Raw genomic sequence first — 22,500 nt, 5'->3', positions numbered from 1 at the left:
TAATTTTAATTACTTGCGTGCTATCGTTAAAAAGACGGAAAAAAGACTTTTGGACGGCTTACCACGTGATTTGATTCTTAGATTTTTTGACTTGAACAAACACAAGATTTTAGCACTTAACCATTTAGCATTTAACCTACCAATTAAGAATAATTTAACCAAAAAGTTTAGCAAATTGACCTCTAAACACAACACAGTTTTTAATCCGTTCGACAATATAGACAACTCACGATGGTTGGTAAATATTAGCAATAAGAATGTTCCGGAGAGGGTGCTTGAGCTTTTAAGTCTGGGTGATAATTTCGGCTTACCATTACAGCAATCTCATAAAAAGGATCGTATTGGCATTGTATTTGAAACTGTAAAAAATTTAGAAGCGAACCACCGCCATATTTCGAATGAGTTAATCGAAATAACTAGAATCTCAATTGCAAATTCCCTCGAAAGATTTTTATGTAAGAATAAACATATTAACCATCTAGACAGATATATTTTTAAAGGATTCTCTCTTTGCAAGGAATTTTTGCGTAATAACAACGATATTTTTATCACTAGAGCGGATAAAGGCCACGTTACAGTAGTTATGGATAAAAAAGATTACTTGGAAAAAATGGAATATATATTAAATGACCGATCTACGTACAAAAAATTGAACAAAGATCCAAGTAGACAATTAACCTGCGGAATTAATTTACTTATTAAATCTTGGCGTGACAATGGCTTAATAGATGAGACCACATACAAACATTTAAACATCACGAAATTTGCCACGATGTTATGGATTGCCAAAGATCCATAAAACTGGTTTTCTACTATTACGTATCATTGTATCGTCACTGAGCAGTCAGTTGTATAATATATCGAAGTACATACATGATATTTTACATAATTCGAATTTGCAATCGAAATCTCATATAAAAGACGGCTGGTCATTTGCTGCTTATATGAAAGAGAAACTTATTAATGATGACGAAATAATGATATCACTTGATGTTACTGCATTATTTACTAACATTCCTAAAGAGTTAGTTTGCGCGCTATCGAAAAACGTTGGAATGACATTGCTCCAAACACAAAATTTAATTTGCCTCAATTTTTATATGCAGTGGAAGTTATTCTCGATTCGACTAGTTTTTCTTTTAACGGAAAGTTTTATGAACAGATCTTTGGCAGTCCTATGGGGTCTCCGTTATCACCTATTTTAGCAGATATTGTGATGGATGATTTGGAGACACATTGTTTGACTTTACTTAGTTTTGCGGTTCCTGTGTATTATAGATACGTAGATAATATTTTTGCTATTGTTCCACGTGCAAAGGTTGACGAGATTAATTTGATTTTCAATAGTTATCACCAACGTTTAAAATTCGCGCATGAAATAGAGTCAGATTCATGTATTAACTTTTTGAACACCAGTGTTATCCGTTCCAACGGAAAAAATTTTAACAAACTGGTATAGAAAACCTGCTTGTTTCAATAGATATATAAATTTTTATTCGAACCATTCTTTTAAATATAAGTTGAACACCATTTTTAATCTCGTTGACCATGCTATTTTACTATCTGACGATCAGTTTCATGGTAAAAACATTGATGTCGTGAAGCAGATCTTACTTAATAATTGTTTTCCGACACACGTTATAAATCGTTATATTTGTAAGAGACTTAATTTTTTGAAACACCGGGGTAATAGCATTCCGGGTAATGGGGAAAATAGTACAGACAAACTCTCTTACATTGCACTACCGTTTGTCGAAGGCTTGAGTGACGATATTGGTCGGTTACTTAAGAATATGGGATTTACAGTGATCTACAATATACCTAAAAAATTAAATTCACTGATTAAACGTGGCAAAGATGGATTGCCTATTAGCAACAGAACGGAGGTTGTTTATAAAATAAATTGTAAGAACTGTAGCGCTTCGTATATTGGCCAGACAAAAAGACACTTAGGCACCCGGGTCAAGGAACATTTTAATAATATAAAAATGCACGTAAGCAATTTATCCGTAATTAGCAAACATAAATTAGAATTTGATCATGACTTCGATTGGTCAACGCCTGATATTCTGCATAACGAAAAATATGTAAGAAAGAGAGAAATAGCTGAAATGTCTTTTATTAAAAAATTTGACAACACTATTAACTCCCAAAAAGATACAGAGAATTTAAACAACATATACGATAAATTAATAAAGGTCGTTTAGTCGTTCTCAGTATTCCAAACATAGTAGTTGACACAATGTCAGTTTGACATTTTGATTTTTCTTTTTCTACTTTTTAATTATAACGTAGGTACATAATTCTATTTATTTCATTGTAACGTGACTATCATTATTTATAGTATTGTTATTTTAGTTTCACTTGATAAGGACCAAAACCATATGGTCGAAACGTTGTGATAGAACAATCAAACAATAAATTGCCAGTTTGGTCGTATAAACACTTGTCTATTATTAAATTTTATTTGTATCAAAATATCATTTAATTTTTGTGAAAATAATACATTTTTTACTTTTTTTCAAATCACTACACTCTTTAAGCAGGTACAAGAAAACAAAATATACAACTATACAAAAATCGGATATAATAATGATACATATTGTTCAATATCATTGATCGAATATTCATTCCCATCTTTAAAGTTAATCTTTTCCGTTTCCACAAAAGGACATCGAGGTTTTACAAAAATCTGATGATAATAATAATCACAGTTTTCAGGTAAAAGATGCATTTTAATCAAATTTTCAAGATTTATTTCAGATTATTATCGATTTTTATATAAATTTTATATATGTTTTCTTTTTTAGTTGGATGTACCTGCACAGGAATGCGAAAATCAAGAGGACATTTCTGCTGCACAGGAATGCGAAAATCAAGAGCACATTTCTGCTGCACAGGAATGCGAAAATCAAGAGGACATTTCTGCTGCACAGAAATGCGAAAATCAAGAGGGCATTTCTGCACAAGAATACGAAAATCAAGAGAAAGTTTCAGAACTCCGTGCGAACCCAGTTAGAAATAAAAAAATTATTACTGAAAGAACTGGAAAAAAAGAACAATGTAATTCAAACACTTAAGAAACAAGTTGTTACAATAAATCTAAGCGTCCAAAATATAACTAAACTTTATAATGAAATTTAAAAAAAAGTACACTGTTGAAAAGATACAGTTAAAGAGATTACAAAATTTTCATTTCAAAAGCCATGCAGCTGTGTCAACAAGATTACGACCAGATCAGATTAATGCTTTGACTAGGAAATCCAATCACGGTTTAAAATAGAGTCTTCCAACAATAAGAGATGCTTTAGAATTTAAATTTAAATGGGGATCTCATGGTTATATGGCTTTTTTGAAACAACTTTCAATTTATCCTAGCGTACGAACTCTTCAAAGAAAGTTGCAACATATACAATTTGAGAGTAATATAATAATACTTGAGGAAGTATTCGATATGTTACAATATGAAGTAGCAAAATTGCAACTCCAAGAAAAAGACTGTATAATAGTAATGGGATGGCCATCAAGGCTGATGAGGTGTTTGACTCCTCTAGTCAAAAGTTCATTGGATCTTGCATTTTTCCTATGCATTCTGGAATAGCTACTAAGGTTTTAGTAATTCTACTGACAGGCCTTAACAACTCGTTGGAAATACACCGTGGCCTATTACTTTACTAAATTCATTGATATAGAATATAAGCAAAGCGAATTAAACCCAACTGGTTCAGCATTGAAGAATATCATTTTAAATATATATCAAAAAATCAAAAAACATTGATTTTCAAGTTCATGCAGGGATCAATGACATGGGTACAGATAAGAGAAATATGTTGAATGCTTTTGAAGTTGGTTGCTCAACATATCATATCAATGTTTCTATTCAACATACAATTAGGGTAGAAGATAAATTGTTTTTTATTCCAGATCCTGTGCATGTTTTCAAAAATATTACTTCTGTTGGAAAACAATAAATTTATCACTTTTCCCCAGGATATTTGTGAATCTGAAAATATTTGTCATTTACAAATTGAATTGCAACATTTAGATAAACTTGTAAACCATGAGAACAACTTTAAACTAAAAATCGCCTTTAGACTTAAAAATAACTTGCATTGTCAAAATCAATATAATAAAATGAAAGTTTCTACTACATGAGCAGTTTTCAATTCAAGAACTGAAGCTGGATTGAAATTTTTATCCAAAACTACTAATAATTCTGCTATTGAAACTACAGCATCTTTTATTAATCTCGTAAGCCAATGGTTTGCTCTCATGACAAACAGAAAGCAATCTTTAGCTCTTAGTAAAACAAAACTCGAAGATTATAACAAAGCAATACATCATCTTAAAAAGACTCTTAATATTTTTCAAAAAATAAGTATTGAGAAAAAAGAATATTGGAAACCAGTGCAGACTGGTATTATTATGGCCACTGACAGCATCTGTAACAGCGACTGCAACTGCAAGATTTTCTTTTGAACAAACGTGATTACAAATTTGTTTTGAATGGCTTTATACAGGATTGCTTGGAAAATTTATTTTCGCTAATACGTTTTAAAATGTCTACTCCGAATGCATTGTAAGTGAAGCAAAATTTAAAAATCATGACTATGACACAAATTTCCTATTGCTCCAAATTAATCAATTGTGACGCAGATGAGATGATTTTAGAGAATAAAGTAGAGATGAAAACAGCTGATTTCTTATACGTATCAAAACAATTGGCAATTGCAAAGAAAAAGAGATTGATACATTTATGGAAGCCTCAGCTATTCATGTACCAGAATTTCAAGATTTTCATTTAAACTTTGTAGATAAGTGGGAATAACCAATCATTTATGATATAGCTGGAGCTGTGATATGTAGTGTTAAAAAAAATTACAATATTTGTGATATTTGTTTTAGTACTGTATTGTGGCAAGGTCCTAATAACCATCCATATGGATTTGTTATTGATTTACATAATTATAAGAATAATAATTTATATAAAGTGTCTGACAGTTGTTTCAAAGCTATTATAAAATCGGAAATAATGTTTCGACAGCTTAGAGATACTCTAAAAACAATAACGAATGTAAAAATTATAAATTTCATGATTGAACAACTGCATGTGTGGGATAGAGCACATATACCATCTTGCCACAATATTACTCATAAAATCCTATCTAGATTTTTTATAATGAGATTTAAAATGTATTGTTTGAACCAGAAGGAGCAGTTTTCCCAAGAAAATAAAAATTGCAAATACAATAGCAAGACCATGGCTGTGCATGTTGCTGTTTAACGATGGAAGAAAACACATGATAAAATATTATATATGAATATAATTGATTTCTGTTCAATATACTTTCAGAATACTTTTTGAGGAAAAATATCTTTTCTGCAAAAATTTTTTTCACTAGTCAGTAAAAAGATTATTTTCTGATGATGCTATGCATGTTACAAATATGTTAATATATTTCATGTGTCAATTTTTTTTGTATAAGGTATATATCTTTCGATCCTTTTATTAGTTTTTATGTTAACTATAATTTATCGAATAATTTCCTTTTCTTTTCTTACACCTTCCAAATGTTTAGTAATACAATTTATTATATATATATATATATATATATATATATATATATATATATATATATATACAGGGTGTCCGGCGTCAATCGTATCACTCGTTGTGTGCAGATAGAGCAGGCAAAACTGAGGAGAAAAATCATGTACCATTTTTTTTCTATAACGCTTAGTAAAAGAGTTATTATTGAATGAAGTCTGGCCTATCATCGCCGATCTTCAGCCGTGCGCATATCGATGAGCCGTCGAAAAAATCTGAGCGCTCACGCACACTACCAGGCGCGCACATTTATATAATATATTATATAAATATATTATATAAATATATTATATAAATAAATTATATATATATATATATATATATAATGTATTTATATAATATATATAATATATATAATGTATGTATGTTATATGATAAGCTATGAATAAAATAATGGTATAAACAAATCATGTATGATAGTCATTTATTTTAAAGAAAATATATGGTACAAAATATGATATAAAATATAAGCATCATATTATTATAAAAGTCATGATCAAAAAAATGATTCTACACAGCAGTGTGACACAAAGATCAAAATTGTTAATAATTATTTTCTTTATTACTTATAGGTACTTCTTTTAGCGGTAGTATGTAACCTTCGCAATGCCTTTTCCTTCCGGACAATCTTACTGAACATCTTACATAACTGCTGTAAGCTTAAGTTACGTTCAACTGTTAAATCTTGACTAACTTGCGATGCTTTGTCACAATAATTTCAGTTCCTCAATAGTACATTTTACTTCAGAAATCAGTATAGAAGGGATTGAATATCTTTCTTGAATAGAATAAATCTAAAATATAAGTTATAACAAATAACAAGAAATTATAATTAAATTATTATTTAAATCGATTTTTTGAGCATATTTATGAGATATAATTATGAATACATAAAATTAATACTGACCTTTGTAGATTTATTTGATTCTTGAATAGAAATAATATCAGTCTCATTATTGTTTTTCTTCTTTAAAAAGAGCTAATTCCTACACAATGAACAAATATCATATTATAATAATAACTTTATTTTCTTTTAATAAAATATCGGTGTCACTTACCGAATTGGTCTGCATTTCTCAATTCGATATTTCGAAACTTCTACTTCTCTTATTTAACTCTTTCACTGCTCAAAACATATATTTACGATTATCGATTCACTGCTCCAGATATATATTTACAAATATATAGGGTGTCCTGCAAAGATTGTGCCAACGCTCGTGAGCGGGTGGAGAACAGTAAACTGAACAGAAAAGTCCTTTACCATATTTTGATCTGAGCTTTCTTTTCGTTGTTATACGATGTTAATGTTAGCTAATCAGCGCCTACAATGTCTACAACGAAAAACAAAGGAGGGACGTCGGGTTCGGAGTAACGAGACGGCTTTCTGTTGTATAGACAGGAGATGATTAGCTAACTTTAACAATGAAAAGAAAGCTCAAATCAAAAAATGGTAAAGGACTTTTCTGTTCAGTTTACTGTCCTCTACCCGCTCACGAGCGTTGGCACAATCTTTGCAGGACATCCTGTATATACAACTGCGGGCTCAACATAGCGATCATGGGAAGCATGGAGGGGGTAACGGGGATGTCGCTTCTCTGATTATTTAGAACTCTAGCTTTCATAGAGCATCCCTCCCACCGCTTCGCCGCGCACCTAGTATCACATTACAGTAGGACGTTTTTTCTCGTCGCGCGCTTATATAAAGTGCGGATTGGCCAATCTTTTTTAATGAATATAATTATTAGAAAAATCGTAAAATGGTAAAGGACTTTCCTATTCACTTTGACATCCTTTATATGCACACGACGGGTGATCCGCGAATTATGGGACACCTTGTATATACAGGGTGTCCCAGACCATCCGTATACCCCTTTTATTTCAAAAACTAAGCATTTTAGAGAAAAACGTTCTGAACAAAAATTGTATGGATTTGAGGGGAACATAAGATGGTGTCATTGGTTTGACCTTGAATGGCATTAAGGTCAAGTCAAAAACATCTTTAATTTCTTAAATGGAATCCCCTATTTTTTATTGCATATTCTTATAGCTTATATCGAGAGCTTTCCAAAATACTATAATAAAGTATTTTTTCATTAAGAATTTTTTGAGTTATTTTGTATTTTAATTGGACATATTTTAGTATAAAATATAAAATATCTCAAAAATTTTTAGTGTTCGATAATTGTATCGTAATACTTTTATGTACAGAATAATAAGATGAATCAAATGGTGTACAGAAAATAATTGTTTTAAAAATATTGTGCAATTATTTGGAATATATTTTTTATAACAATTATTTATTTTTTCTTTACACCATTTGATTCATCTTATTATTCTGTACATAAAAGTATTACAATACAATTATCGAACACTAAATAATTTTCGAAATATTTTATATTTTATACTAAAATATCAGATTAAGATACAAAATAATTAAAAAAATTCTTAATGAAAAAATACTTTAGTATAGTGTTTTGGAAAGCTCTCGACATAAGCTATAAGAATATGCAATAAAAAATGGAAATTTCCATTTAAAAATTTTAAGTTGACCTGACTTTGACAATGCCACCTATGATCAAATTAATACTGTCATTAAACGAGTCTTTTTAAGCCTTACAACTTTTGTCTGAAATATTTTTCTCTAAAATGTAACGTTTACGAGATATTTGAGTGTATCCAAACTTTTGACACACCCTGTATATAGTACAGCATATTCTTTAAGATAAAGCAAGTATAAATTTTGGATAGATAGAAAGAGAAAAGAAAAAAATGAGAAAGTATGTCACATACATATAAAGCGCAATTAAAATGATTAGATTGTATATATTACTCATGGAAGCGAGATATAGCGCGTAATTTGTGTTTTCCGATTATATGGTGATTTAACTGGATATTGATTATAATTTTATAAAATAAAGGCATGCGGATGGAGATTTTAACAATTCGCAGACAAAAAGAGTAAAACGAGAACAAGAGCGACAAATAATGAATTCGATTATTTTGACTTTTGGTATCAGATAATAATATCTGACAATAAGAAAGGGCAGGGCATAACTCGCAGTCTTACGAACGGGGTAAAATTTATTATTGTGGATCGTATTCACGTACACTCGTATACACTTGTACTCTGAAACGGTTCTGTTCATTTGTCACTCAACGAAAACTTTGCTTTTTTTAGAGAACTTTTATTCTGTGTTTAAGAGAATTGTCTCGCGAATTGCAACTTAACAAGATAAATTTGAAAATTTAACTATACGTTAATAAATATGTTAACTACATGTATGTACTTGAAAGCAATTGACCATCCCGAATGTGAGATAATCGCTATCAAAAATTGCATTTTTTATACGTGTTTCATACGTAAAAATATGAAAACCTCATATTTTGAATTTTAATAATTAGTAAACTTAATTTTATTTAGTTTTAATTTAATTTTATAATTAATTTAATAATTAGAAAAAATAACAAGAAAGTGATGAAAAATTAATACATAGTAGAAGGATATTTTACCAATTCTAATAAAAAAAACCAAAATTATTGAGTTTAATTTTAAAAATACAATAAAAATACAATAAAAAGATCTTGATTTTCACAATTATTTGATATATGGAGGAGCGGCTTGATGATGATTTGGCAACAGTGTACAAGTAACAGAGCTGAATGCAAGCAGGTCTTTTTTTGAATATCTTCATCTCACAAAATTGAAAGTATAGAAAAAATTTCTAAAGCATAGGAAACAAAATATCAAAATATTCATTAATTATGTGATATTTATTAAATGTATATAACCTTAGAAATCGTAGATGAATACATTAATAACATCATTATTATACACCAACGTTTATTTCTTAAATAGATAAAGAACTTTTTATAGAATATAATATATATATATATATATTATATTCTATAAAAAAATTATATATATATATATATATATATATATATATATATATATATATATATATATACATATATATATTATAATTTTTTTATGTCAATTATAAAATATAATATATCAATAACATATAAAATATAAATTACATAATATGACATAATAATTATAAGATATAACATAATATATATTATAAATTTGATTTCGGTTAAAAAAAATCAACTAATTTGTTGGTCTCGGAGGACTCGTTTGTCTTTGGTTATTCGTGGTTTATTATTGTTGATTGGTTCCTTAAAAAATTGCACACTTCACAGAATAAAAGATTAATCCTTCTTTTCCTCCTTTTTCTTAAAGTTCTTTCAACATTTCGAATTTTATTTCCTGGTTTGCTTTTCAATTTTCTTTAACATATTATTGGATATTACGCTTTTCAAAGGTGTCAGAAATGGCAATATTATTTTCTGTAAATTATATGAATTAAAGATTCCATGAAAGATTTACTGTTTTTGAACAAATTTTGTTGCCAATCAATATAGTAAGTTTTTCCAATATTTCTACGTCATACAATGCTTCATGGAATTTTTCATTTGTATTAATGTGCAAAAAATCTTTGGTTAATTGAGAAAGCGTGAACTGTCTTTCACCTTGTCTTTCCGGAAATCGTTTTTTGAATAATGATAATGTATCTGAAAATCCAGCAATATTTTTGAAATTAGTAACCATTGAATTTTTTAAAATAGCGCGAAGTAGATGCGAGGTATCGAATGCTGCATTATGTGTAATAAATAAACATGGCTTGGGAAATAAACTTAAAAACTGATGAAATACATCCAGAGCGTTTTTTAAAGAAATCGACAGAACTTTTTTACCATGAAAAAATAATTCTCCAGCAATATTTCTTAAACCTGTATGTTTTGAAGCATTTGGATGAATAGCTTTTGTAGGGTTGATATATACACTAAATATATGTTGTTCATATTTTGTTGCAATTTGTAAAATCTCAGTAGATTTATGAAACCCTGAAGTTTCCAAATCAAAAAATATACAATATTGCACGTATCAGCGGCTATTGAAATACTATGAAATACTAAATTAGTAAGCTGAGTTTCGTAAAGCATGTTCAAGTTTTGACCATCCTCTGTAAAGTCACAATTAAACTGATATTGCAGACCTTCAGAATTTTCTATTTTTTTTTCTTAAATTTTCTCTTTATTGCAAAAAGTTTCTGCGATATTTCGCGGAAGACAATTTTTGCTTTCATTGCTCGTCTTGATCTGATTTGATCTAATTGTGCTGCAAACGATGACGTATGAAAAAGTAGCATATACTGCGTAAAATCCGCACAGCACTTGTTATTTTTTAATTCGAGATTAACTTTTTGATAAAAAAAAATTTAATATCAATAAATTGTAAATGCCACTAAATTAGGAAAACTTACCAAACACAGCTCTTGTGTTCACATCCAAATGCTTTAAAAGTTTTTTTGTCATATGACGCTTGTAGTTTCTTCCATTAATATGGAACAATTCTCACATTTCACTGTCAAAATGGAATTCAGTCCTAAATGTATCTCTTTCACAATATTTTCTAGTGAAAGCACTTGCTTGCAATTACAGCACTTGAGATTTTACTCAGCAATTTTAATTCAACGATACATCTTCCTTCACACATATTAGGATCGACACATTTTTTATTTTCAGTTAAATTTTGAGATTTTCTTGCTCTGTAACGAGCTATAATAATTTTCAATTTTTCATCAAGAACTTTTTTTTAAATAAATCTTCCTTTGTATCGTATTTGATTTAACATTATGTATTTTTCAAGTAAAATAACTACAATGTTCAATTTGCTGTCAAATTCTTTTAAAGTGTAAAGTTGACAGATGCGCGACGTTGCCACATCTTACGCAGAATAATATTTCATAGTATTGATTGTATCTGTATAGATACTTGTTCCGTGTGTGAGGGACAGATCTATTCAAAAATTTTCAGTAACCGCGAGTAATCGGATGTTTGACTTAGAGTATAAAATTTTGGATTATATTATCGCAAGACAACTCCCTTAACAAGTTAATAGATATCGCTTCGCAGTTTTGATAAACTCGTTAATACATGTTAAAGATTATTAACAATTTTTTTTGCTTTTTAGAAATCGTAAATAGTTACATAAAAAATGGACACATCATGAATGCTCGCGCATACATGTATGCATATATAAATAAAAACTTGGCAAAGAGAGAAATCAATATCTAATATGAATAATCAAGGAAGCAAATTAAAAAAAAAAACAATATAAAACGTAAATATAAAAATAATCTCAAAATTAATACAAAATATATGATTTTCTTACACACACAGACTAAGTATAATCCAAATTAACCGAAAAGATCAATCAAAAGACAGAATGCGCTAAATATTAATTTGATATTAATATAAATCAAATATAAATATTCTGTCGAATTAAGTTTTTTCATGACATTATTCATTTATCTAATTCGAGTGTAAGAAGAAAATGTTACATATATATTCAAGATTAGTCTAAAGTTTACACATTTTTACATTTTCTTCAGCTTCACTACGAAATGAAGTTTCTCTGCACGGAATATTTAACCTCATTGATCCTGAGCATATCGTCTGCCACTTCTTGCAAGCCACAATTGTAGCTATATACAATATGTATATACATATATTTTTTCTTTTGATATTTTTATTTTTCTTTTTATATTTTTTTGTTTTCATAATTTATATTTTTTATTTTTATTATAATTTATGTAAAAAATAATACATCTCATGTTTAACCTTATCTTATTAGAAAAGATGCTTAAAATATTTATCTTTTTTTTTAAATATGCTGTATAACTTCAATTAAATAATATTTTTAAGTTTTTTGTAAAGAATATAATTTGTTCTCTAATAATAAGTTATATATATCTATATAAAATTTTAATAACTTAACAAATTATAAATTAAAATTTTTTTAATTTATAAATTAAATTACACATCGTCTGAGTATATGTTCGTATTATCATTATAGTAAAAATTAATTAAATCGGTAAAACTGTATAAAAGATAACACCTCTGATTTTATCACCATTTAAATATGTTGGGAAGGTTTTATTATAAATAATTCCCTACAAAGAAATTTATGAGAGACGGCATTGGTTTAGGAGATAGAACAAATTGTTTAAAGTATATATTAAAGTATATATATATATATATATATATATATATATATATATATATATATATTGTATATTTTGTTATTTTTTTCATTGAAAAAAAACTGTTTATGATACTCATGACCTGAAGGAATGAAGAAGTTCCTCCCCTTACACTCTTTCCCAAAAAAATCTAACCTAATCTAACTCAAACCTATTTTAGGATAAATCTTTAATATTGGAGTGAACTTACAAAATTTTTTAAAATTCACATGTTTTATGTATTTTGAGGTGTAGAAACATAGTTTAAAATCAGAAATAGATTTGTGTTAGGTTATATCTATAGGAAATGGAGTCATCCCGTAGTAGGAGGGGCAGGGAAAAGCGGAACCTATTGTGCTTACACATATATTTTATAACGCGAAGTCCATCCCGCAATTGTTGTATGGATGGGTAAGTGTGTATGCATGGATACAATAAGTTCTGTCCTCTTTCCTCCCTCTAAGGGGAGGAGCGCTCTATTTTCGAAAGATATAATCTATTCCAAACCAAATTTTATAAATAGTTTTAAGAAATAGGAGAATAAATTTTCAGAAATAGGAGAATAAAAATATCCATGAATGTGTACCGCATATAAACAAACACTTTTTCCATGTCTGCTTTACACAAATACAACGTAAACAAACTTTATTTTTCTTTATTTTATAATAGAAAAAACATTAAAATTGTCAAATTTTAAAACTGCATATCTCTGGAACTAGAAAAGAGCGCTACAAAATTCAAAGTGTGTGTTATTTAGGAATGTACTTTCTACAATATATGTAAAAATGAAAACAATCCGTGAGGTGTAAGTTAACATTTCTCCTGTCCGAACATTTATTCTTGCATTTATCGTTTATTATCCTTTCATTCGTCTCCCTCTCCCTCTCCCTCTCCCTCTCCCTCTCTCTCTCTCTCTCTCTCTCTTTGTGTCTCTGTCTTTCTTTGTCTCATTTAATTCAAGTAAACTTCATCTCTGAAATTAATTGAAGAATATAATTTTATTATCTTCTCGCTTTCTCAAAGTTTAGTTTGCAAAAAATCTTTTTGCAATTGCTTACAATTTAGAAATTAACAATGTCTTAATATTTTTATTAAGTTGTTATTGTTGACTAAAGACATAGAACCAAGAATTAAATTGAAGAGAGACAAATCAACTGGTACAAATCAACAAATCACTCAGAGTTTTAACAAAAATTTGCATTAAAAAAAAAACAAAAAAAAAACGAAAGGGAAAAAGACGAAAGCCTTAGTTTAGAGCCGTAATCTTTTTATATATTTTACGTAGAATGCAGCTGCATAACCGGTGCGTCTACAAAATATGCTATATTCATATAATTTGTGTTTTTATTTCATGCTTACGCTTCTCCGCAATGTCCTTGCTTTACGAGATTATACGGACATTATACGGATATTTACATATTTATACTCTTTTGTCTTTTTCTTTCTTGAGTTAACAGTATCTCTCGTCAAATAACATAGCAGTGTTCGATTTTCCATTCCAACAAAATTGCTCTACTAGTAATACAACCGGTGTAATAATTTCCGATGTAATATTCGCGAATAAGTGCGCACCTCCTTGCATTACATTACATTCATCATATTTTTAGCTTAAAAAGGACTATTATATAAGGCTACAGAAAATTTATTTAATGTGACAATATATTTTGACATTTTCTGAAATAAAAAGAAATCTTAAGAGAAAAATATATTATAATATTATGTGTATATATTCATAACAGAATTATATTGAGAGAGAAAGAGGGAGAGAGAGAAAATTATTTTATATAATAATATGATCTTTTTATAATATAATGATCTATAATAGTTCACGAGATAAAATTCTGCGAATTATAATATTTATTTAATTTTGGCATGTTTGCATAAGATCTCTTAAACTATTCAAAAATGTAAAAAAAATTACTACAAAGAAAATTTTATTAGATGCTTTATTTAATTTAAAAATTTAATTTCAGATTCAGATGATATAATTTAATTAAATTTAAGAAATTAATAAGATGATATGATTTTAATATTTATATAGAGTATATAGAGCAATATTGTTTATATAGAGTAAAATTTTATATAAATTTCAATTTTATCAATTCTAACAAACGTGCATCTTCTAAAATTATTTATTACAAAAATAAAAAATTACTAAAAATATTTATTTAATCGCATTTGAATTAAATTATAAAAAATTTTTGTAAAAGCATTTATTTATGCTATAGAAATAATTTTTAATCCTTAGATTTTTTAACCATCTAGGCCTTTCTTCTGGATAAATATATAATTAAAAACTATTTTTTCTCAAATATAATCTGTTTTAAATATATTCTTAATTTTTTAAAATAATGTTTTAATAATCTTATAATTAAAAAAATAAAAAAGTTGTCATAAATTTTATAGGAAGAAACCTCACATGAAAAAGTAAAACCAGAAAGACAGTGACAAACCGCAGGATACGTTCTTGCGGGATCCGCTTGCATCTTTGGTAGAATCTTTTATAGCTGTTCCACTAGAGAAGTATAATCGCATCATATCCATTTAAGATACGCGCGAGTCATCGAGACAAAAGAGAACAGACTCACGTGCTTATTATATGGTCTAAAAATACGACATAAACATTTCTTCTTATGATTTTTGTTCCTCTATCTTCCTTTCTTTTCTCTTCTGATACAGAACACTTACATTGAACACATTATATATTCCTATTTATTTGACAAATGATATTAACAATAGTTGATGTATTTGCTTAAAATCTCTTCTTTAAGTTTCTTTAATATCTTTGCTTCCGCAATTCACATTTTCGTCCTAAATATGTCGAATGTAAATAATTTTTCTTCTTTTCCCCATTTTTCTTTCATTTTTTTAAATTTTGCATTCAAAAGATTTATAATTGTTTTATTTTATCTTGAAATAGATACTACTTCCTTTTTTATCAATATTCTTGTCCCAAGATAAAATAAAACAATTATAAATCTTTTAAATGCAAAATTAAAAAAATGAAAGAAAAATGGGGAAAAGAAAAATTATTTACATTCGACATGTTTAAGACGAAAATGTGAATTGCGGAAGCAAAGATATTAAAGAAACTTAAAAAAGAGATTTTAAGCAAATACATCAACTATTGTTAATATCATTTGTCAGATAAATAGGAATATATAATGTGTTCAATGTAAGTGTATAAAGTTTCAACATAATGTGTTGATCAGTATTGATATTGACACATATGCACGCATATGTACAATACATGATACATAAAAAAGAATGTTACAACATTATATCTGAAAACGTGCGTGTTGCAATTAATAATGCAAATAAAAACATAAATATTAAGATTTTTATATTAAATATATAAAAAATAGCAACTAAAAAATTTAATATTAAAATTTTTATTAATATAAAAATCTATTTTTTTCTTAGGTTACCAATATCTAAAAAGGTTTCTATTTTGTGTGTATCTGTATGTGTGAAATAAAATATCCTGGGAAAACTAAACAATATCAAACAAAAAGTTCAAAAAGTTTTGAATGCACGAATCTTTTAAATGCAAAATTCTGAATATTATAAGCCTTGAAGCTGTTATTTTTGTATTTTGTATTTTCTTAATTGAAAACTTGTATTTTTTAAACAGAAATATTAATAAGCTAATAAAAGCCAAGTATGACATTTTTCATTTGATACTATAAAAAATGGGAAAAATCTGTTTCAAAAATATATTATACATGACGTCTGCCTAGCTAGCGTCTCCCCCCTCCCAAATTTAATATAAAAAATATATAATTATGCGCTTACCAAATTTGCAAGAAATTTTTTTGCGCTTTTTTAGTTTGGCAAAAAAAAATTTTTTTTGTGGGACAGCAGAGTATACAATCAGCGAGTTCCCCTACCTATTAATAACATATAATTTTAAAAAACAAATACGCAAGATTTATGTGCTATTTATGCGCTATCATATCGAAATGATTTTGATTTTTGTACTGCTATTTTTATGGGATTTCCTTCTTGAAGCAAAGGGCGAGATTCTCATATAACTCATTCAAAATTAAGAAAGTAAGAAAATTATCTACACATAATAAGTTTTTATTTATGCACTATTATATCGAAATGATTTTGATTTTTCATTACGACATTTAGCCTGGATCTACAATAGATGTAGTAAGTCAATCACAATCAAATGTGAAAAAAATAATTGTAATCAGTTATTGGTAATTTTCTTATTATGGCTTAAGGCTTACTACACCTATTGTAGATCCAAGCTTAAGGAATTTCTCTCTTGAAGCAAAGATCCTCATATAATTCGTTTCATTTTAATTTAAAATCGCGAAAGTAAGAAAATTAACTATACATGATAAGTCTTCGATTTATGTGCTATTATATCAAAATATTTTTGATTTTCGCGCTACGACCCTTAAGAGAAAAACTTTAAAAGTACAAACTATAAAGTATCTGTAGTTTTTCAAACTTTTTTAATACCTACCATCTAAAAATTTTTTACTTCACATATAAATAAATAATATATTTAATTGTTTAATAAATAAATAAATTTATTATTTGTATATATAAGCAGGATTATAATGCAAAAGTCATATTAATAATGTATAATTCAAAGATTTATCGTGCTTGAATAATTTCCTTTCATAATCCTTGATAGCTTTTAATAACTTTAATAATCCTTTAACAGCTTTATAATTTTAAACATATTATACAAAAATGTTCTTTTGTTTCAAGAGATAAGTCTTTAAGGTTGCAACGCAAAAATCAATATCATCTCGATATGATAGCGTATAAATCGAATATTAATAATATACGGTTAATTTTCCTATTTTTGCAATTTTAAGCAAGTTACATGAAAATCTTGCTCTTTGTTTCAAGAGGAAGTCCTTTTGCAGTGCAAAAATCAAAATCATCTCGATATAATAACGCATAATTAGCGCATAAATCCTGTGTATTTGTTTTTTAATTATTTATTATTAATGAGGGGGGAGGGGAAGGGGGGGGAAAGCTCGCTGAGTGCCCATTCAGCCCTTCCACAAAAAAATTTCTGCTAAACTAAAAGAACGTAAAATTTTTTTTATGAATTTCATGAGCGCATAATTAATGCATAATTATATAATTTTTTTATTGAGTTTACGCAATGTGGAGGGATTAGCTAGATAGACGTTTGTACATGTCTCAGATTTGATTAAAGTGTCTAAAGCATAATTAAAGCATAACTAGCATTAACGTTATTCAAATATTAGGTGAAAATTGCATCAATTGGATTAATACTTCTATTTGTGTGTGTGTGTGTTCGCGCGCGCGCGCGCACGCGGGTGTATGTTCGTATAAAAATTTTTAGAATTTTTTATATTAAGTTAAAGATTAATTTTTAGTTAAATTATATAAATATCTAAAAAATTTCTACATAAATTTTTTATAGAATTGTGAAACTTTATTTGTGAAGTATCAGAGTCATTGACACATACATAGATGTATATCGAAATATGCAGTTTTTGCAATTGCAACCTTGCGGCGCAATAAAATTTTTAAAAGCAATAGTTCAGACCTTTTATAATTGTCAAAGAGAGTGCACTTGTCTTGCTGTAATAATAAAATAGGACGCATTGTTGCACAGTGCAAGCAATGACTTGCTAATTTAAATTATTATATAAATTAATATAAATGAAATGTAATTTCTAGTAATGTAGTTAAATGTCAAAAGAAACTTGTAAAAATTGACCCTTCCAAAAAAGAATAGCTTAAATTTGAAATTGTTGCATAAAAATTGCGCCAATTATAATATTGTAACTATTCTTAATAACTATCCCTAAAACTATCCTTAATCCTCACAATAGAAGAAATAATAGATAATAATTATAGATTAATAATAATGTTCTATTATTTCTCTTTGATTAATTGTAAATGTATCTTATTTATATTACATCCTTGAGTTTTATTTTTTATTCTTTTTTAAGAAGAAAGTGCAATCATTGTTTTTTTTTATATATTCATAAGGTATAAATCATCTCAAAAGAGAAGTTACAAGGACAGGAACAATTATACAACAAATTTAATATAATACCTTGTAGAAGATTCTGTTGTCTTTTAAGGAATCTGGGGAAGTGGGATCTTCTCCCGAGATGTTTGCAGCTTCCGTTCCCGCCAATTGATAATCGATTTCGCTGTTCCACGAGTGTCGCCTCTTCAAGTCCCCTAAAACAAAAAATGATAGCTATGAAATGGATTAAAAGAAAGTGAATTTTTACAGAAAAATTTAAATAAGTTGATATATACAAAATAAAGAATACTGCTTTCACAATTCCTTTTATATGATAATTATTAAATTAAACAATAAATAAAAAGGATAAATAGAAGGATGCAAAAACAGAAAATAATATAATTGCTATTAAATCAAGTTGCTATTATTCTTAAACTCTTTAAGGAATTATAAAAAAAAGTTTTTTTGTATCAGATAAAAATGTTAATAAAATATAAAATGCGTAATATATATTCATACACAATTAATAAAGCATTAAGATAATTACAAATTAAAGAAACATAATTAACTAATAACTGACAGATATGATGTTAAAAAATTTTAAAAGATTTCTTCTTTTAAAAATATAATAAAGCAAGACACAAGGACAAAACGACAAAAGTAATAATAAAACAAGTAAAAAAATTGTGCAAATTGAAAATTTGCACATGGCTTCGCCATAATTTTATTTCCATTTTTTTATATCAGTAATCGTAATTATAAATTGGAATGTTATAAGTTTCCAAGATTCTAAAATAGTTTTTCAACAACAATCATAATTTAATGATATTCTATTCAAAACACTTTATTCTAATATTTAAAAAATTTGCAGAAAAGGTCGTGAACAAACATTTGTTAAAAAATTCAAAATTTCTTAAAAAATGAACCGTTTCAACAATTCTAATCAAATTTAATACCAATCATTCTTTAATGCTAGTTTATTAATGTAAAAACATTTAGCCTGGTATTTCAAAATTTGTGGAAGTTACAGCATATACACATACATTTATTGAAAAATTCAAAATTTTATAAAAAAATAAACCCTTTTACCAATTCTCATCAAATTCAATACCAACCATCCTTTAATGATATTCTATTCATATAAAAAAATTTAGACAAATATCTCAAAATTTGTGAAAGGTAGAATATCTTTTTTTGAAGAATTTAAAATTTTATAAAAAATAAACCTTTTTATCCATCTTAGCCAATACCAATCAACCTTGAATGATACTTTATTCATATAAAAAATTTTAGTTCATTATTTTAAAATTTACGGCAGATAATCGAAATATGTCCTTTGGTGCACTTATAAACATACATACACACATACTCATACGACATTTTGTAAAAATATGATTTTTCGACGTTTTAGAACATTCTAAACACATTGGCATCAAAATTAGAGAAAAAAATTTTTCCACAAAAACAAAGCTTTCTCTATGAGGAAATAAAATATATAAAATTAATTAAAAATCAATTATAAAAAAATTTACGATTTATATTCTTATCCTTTCTTTTGGTTCCTGATTTTCAGGAGTATATATTCGCGAAGATGAAAATGTCGTATACTAATGTTCTAATTAATATAAAATCGAGCGATATGTTAAAATTATCATTCATCTCATCATTTAACGACAATCGATCTGTCACAATATAATAGCTAAGCCATAGCTCACCACCGATTTAAAAAAATGTCAGTTTGCAAAATGCTGCATTACGTTGTTAATTTAGGCCCTCGTGAGACTAATTTCTGCAACATGTCATATCGTATTATGCTTTCTTCGTACTTGAAATTTTTCATTCTAAGTTTTCTGCTAACAAGCATGCAATAAATCTGTGAGGAAATATTACGTTTTATAATAGAGAAAGACAAATAGAGAAGAAACAGCTATAAATAGCGCAAAAAATTGTCTTTACTTTCAAATCGAGAAATTTCGAAACAATAATTTATTTTTATGCAAGTAACTTATATTCGTAAAATATAATTAAGTATAATATATGAAAAAATATATGTATTTTATAACATTGTTTATAATACAATATTAAATTTTGTAATATACATACATATATATACTATATATATATATATATATATATATATATATATATACATATATATATATATACAGAGTGTCCGGCGTCAATCGCATCACCGACCGTGTGCAGGTAGAACAGGTAAAAGTGAAGACAAAAATCCTGTACCATTTTGCTATTTTTGTAATAATTTTCGAGAAATTAATTGAAAAAGATCGACCAATTCGCGTGAGTATAAAGCGGGGAGCATACACTTTTGCATAAGCGCATAACCATAAACATAAAGAAATTGATTGGTCCACAAATGTATGCATAAGAAAATGAACCAATCAATTTCCTTATACTTATGGTTATGCGCTTATGGAAAAGTGTGTGTTCCCCGCTTAAGCGCGCAGTAAAAAGACACAACCCATTAATGTGTGGTTGCTAGGACGCGAGAATACTTTGTTATATATCGTATGTAACCGTTGTCATTTGTAAAGAGCTCCTCCCAAAATTTTGTCGCGCGCCTAGCGACCACAAACTTTTGGATTGCTTTGGGTCGTCTTTTCTCGCCGCGCTTATACTCACGCGAATTGGTCGATCTTTTTAAATTAATTTCTCAAAAATTATTACAAAAATAGCAAAGTGATACAGGACTTTTCTCTTCAGTTTTACCTGCTCTACCTGCACACAACCGGTGATGCGATTGACGTTGGACACCCTGTATATACATATATAAAATATACACTTCAACACAAAGTAAAATTTAAAATAAAATACACATATACATACACACAAATAATATAATATTAATCATACATATACATACAAATAATATAATATTAATATCACTAGTACATATTTTTAAATAATGTTAATGTCATATTATATTATTGAATGTGAAAATAATATCATATATACATACAAATTAATTTTTAGATAAATATATGGAAGTAATTAATATTTTAAAGACAAAAATACTTTTCATATCGAGAGATTTCATTAACAATCTAAATATTACTGAATATATATATATATATATATATGGTGTATATATATATAAATATGTATATATATATATATATATAGGGTGTCCCATAATTTGCGGATCACCTCTCGGGTGCATATAAAGCATGTTAAACTGCATAGAAAAGTTCTCTACTGTTTTGCGTTTTTCACAATTAATGAAAAATTAATTTAAAAAGATAGGTCAATCCGCGTTTTGCACAAGCGCGCGACGAGAAGAGACGTCCTACTGTAATGTATTACTAGGCGCGCGGCGAAGCGGTGGGCGGGACGTTCTATGAAGGCTACGTACGAGCGTGTAGAACACTCTTCTCACCGCTTCACCGCGTGCCTATCGCGCAATATCGCATTATCCTAATCTTTAGTTGGACGCACGTTCGGTGAGCCGCGCGCCTGGCAGTGTACGTGAGCGCTCAGATGTTCATGACGGCTCTCGGACGTGCGCCTGGCTGAAGATCGGCAATGATAGGCCAGACTTCACTCAATAATAATTCTTTTATTAAGCGTTATAGAAAAATATGGTATAGGACTTTTCCGTTCAGAATAACACTCTCTACCTTTCCTTAAAGGGTGTTGCGCAAATTTTCGGATACCCTGTATATATATCTATGCATTTCAGATGCATTTATGTATGTACATTTATATAGGTACATTTAGATAATGCATAATTGGGCGATTTGCATCTAGAGTTCTATATTATAGGACTCTAATTTGCATCTAAGTATGTGTCATACATATGC

The 22,500-nt window shown here is 27.9% G+C and overlaps 1 protein-coding gene across 2 annotated transcripts in view; it reads right to left on the bottom strand.

Moving 5' to 3' along the window:
- LOC126854511 (uncharacterized) overlaps positions 1-22,500 on the bottom strand; it is a 61,542-nt gene that overhangs the window by 18,085 nt on the left and 20,957 nt on the right. For both annotated transcript variants that reach the window (XM_050601357.1, XM_050601355.1), the window contains exon 2: positions 18,764-18,894. In XM_050601357.1, coding sequence (XP_050457314.1) covers positions 18,764-18,894 — 131 coding nt within the window. The remainder of the gene's footprint in view (positions 1-18,763; positions 18,895-22,500) is intronic.

This window comes from Cataglyphis hispanica, chromosome 14 (assembly GCF_021464435.1).
Source record: "Cataglyphis hispanica isolate Lineage 1 chromosome 14, ULB_Chis1_1.0, whole genome shotgun sequence".
Taxonomy (NCBI): domain Eukaryota; kingdom Metazoa; phylum Arthropoda; class Insecta; order Hymenoptera; family Formicidae; genus Cataglyphis; species Cataglyphis hispanica.
The sequence above is the reverse complement of the archived record's forward strand: the minus strand, read 5'-3'. Positions and strand labels throughout refer to the sequence as shown.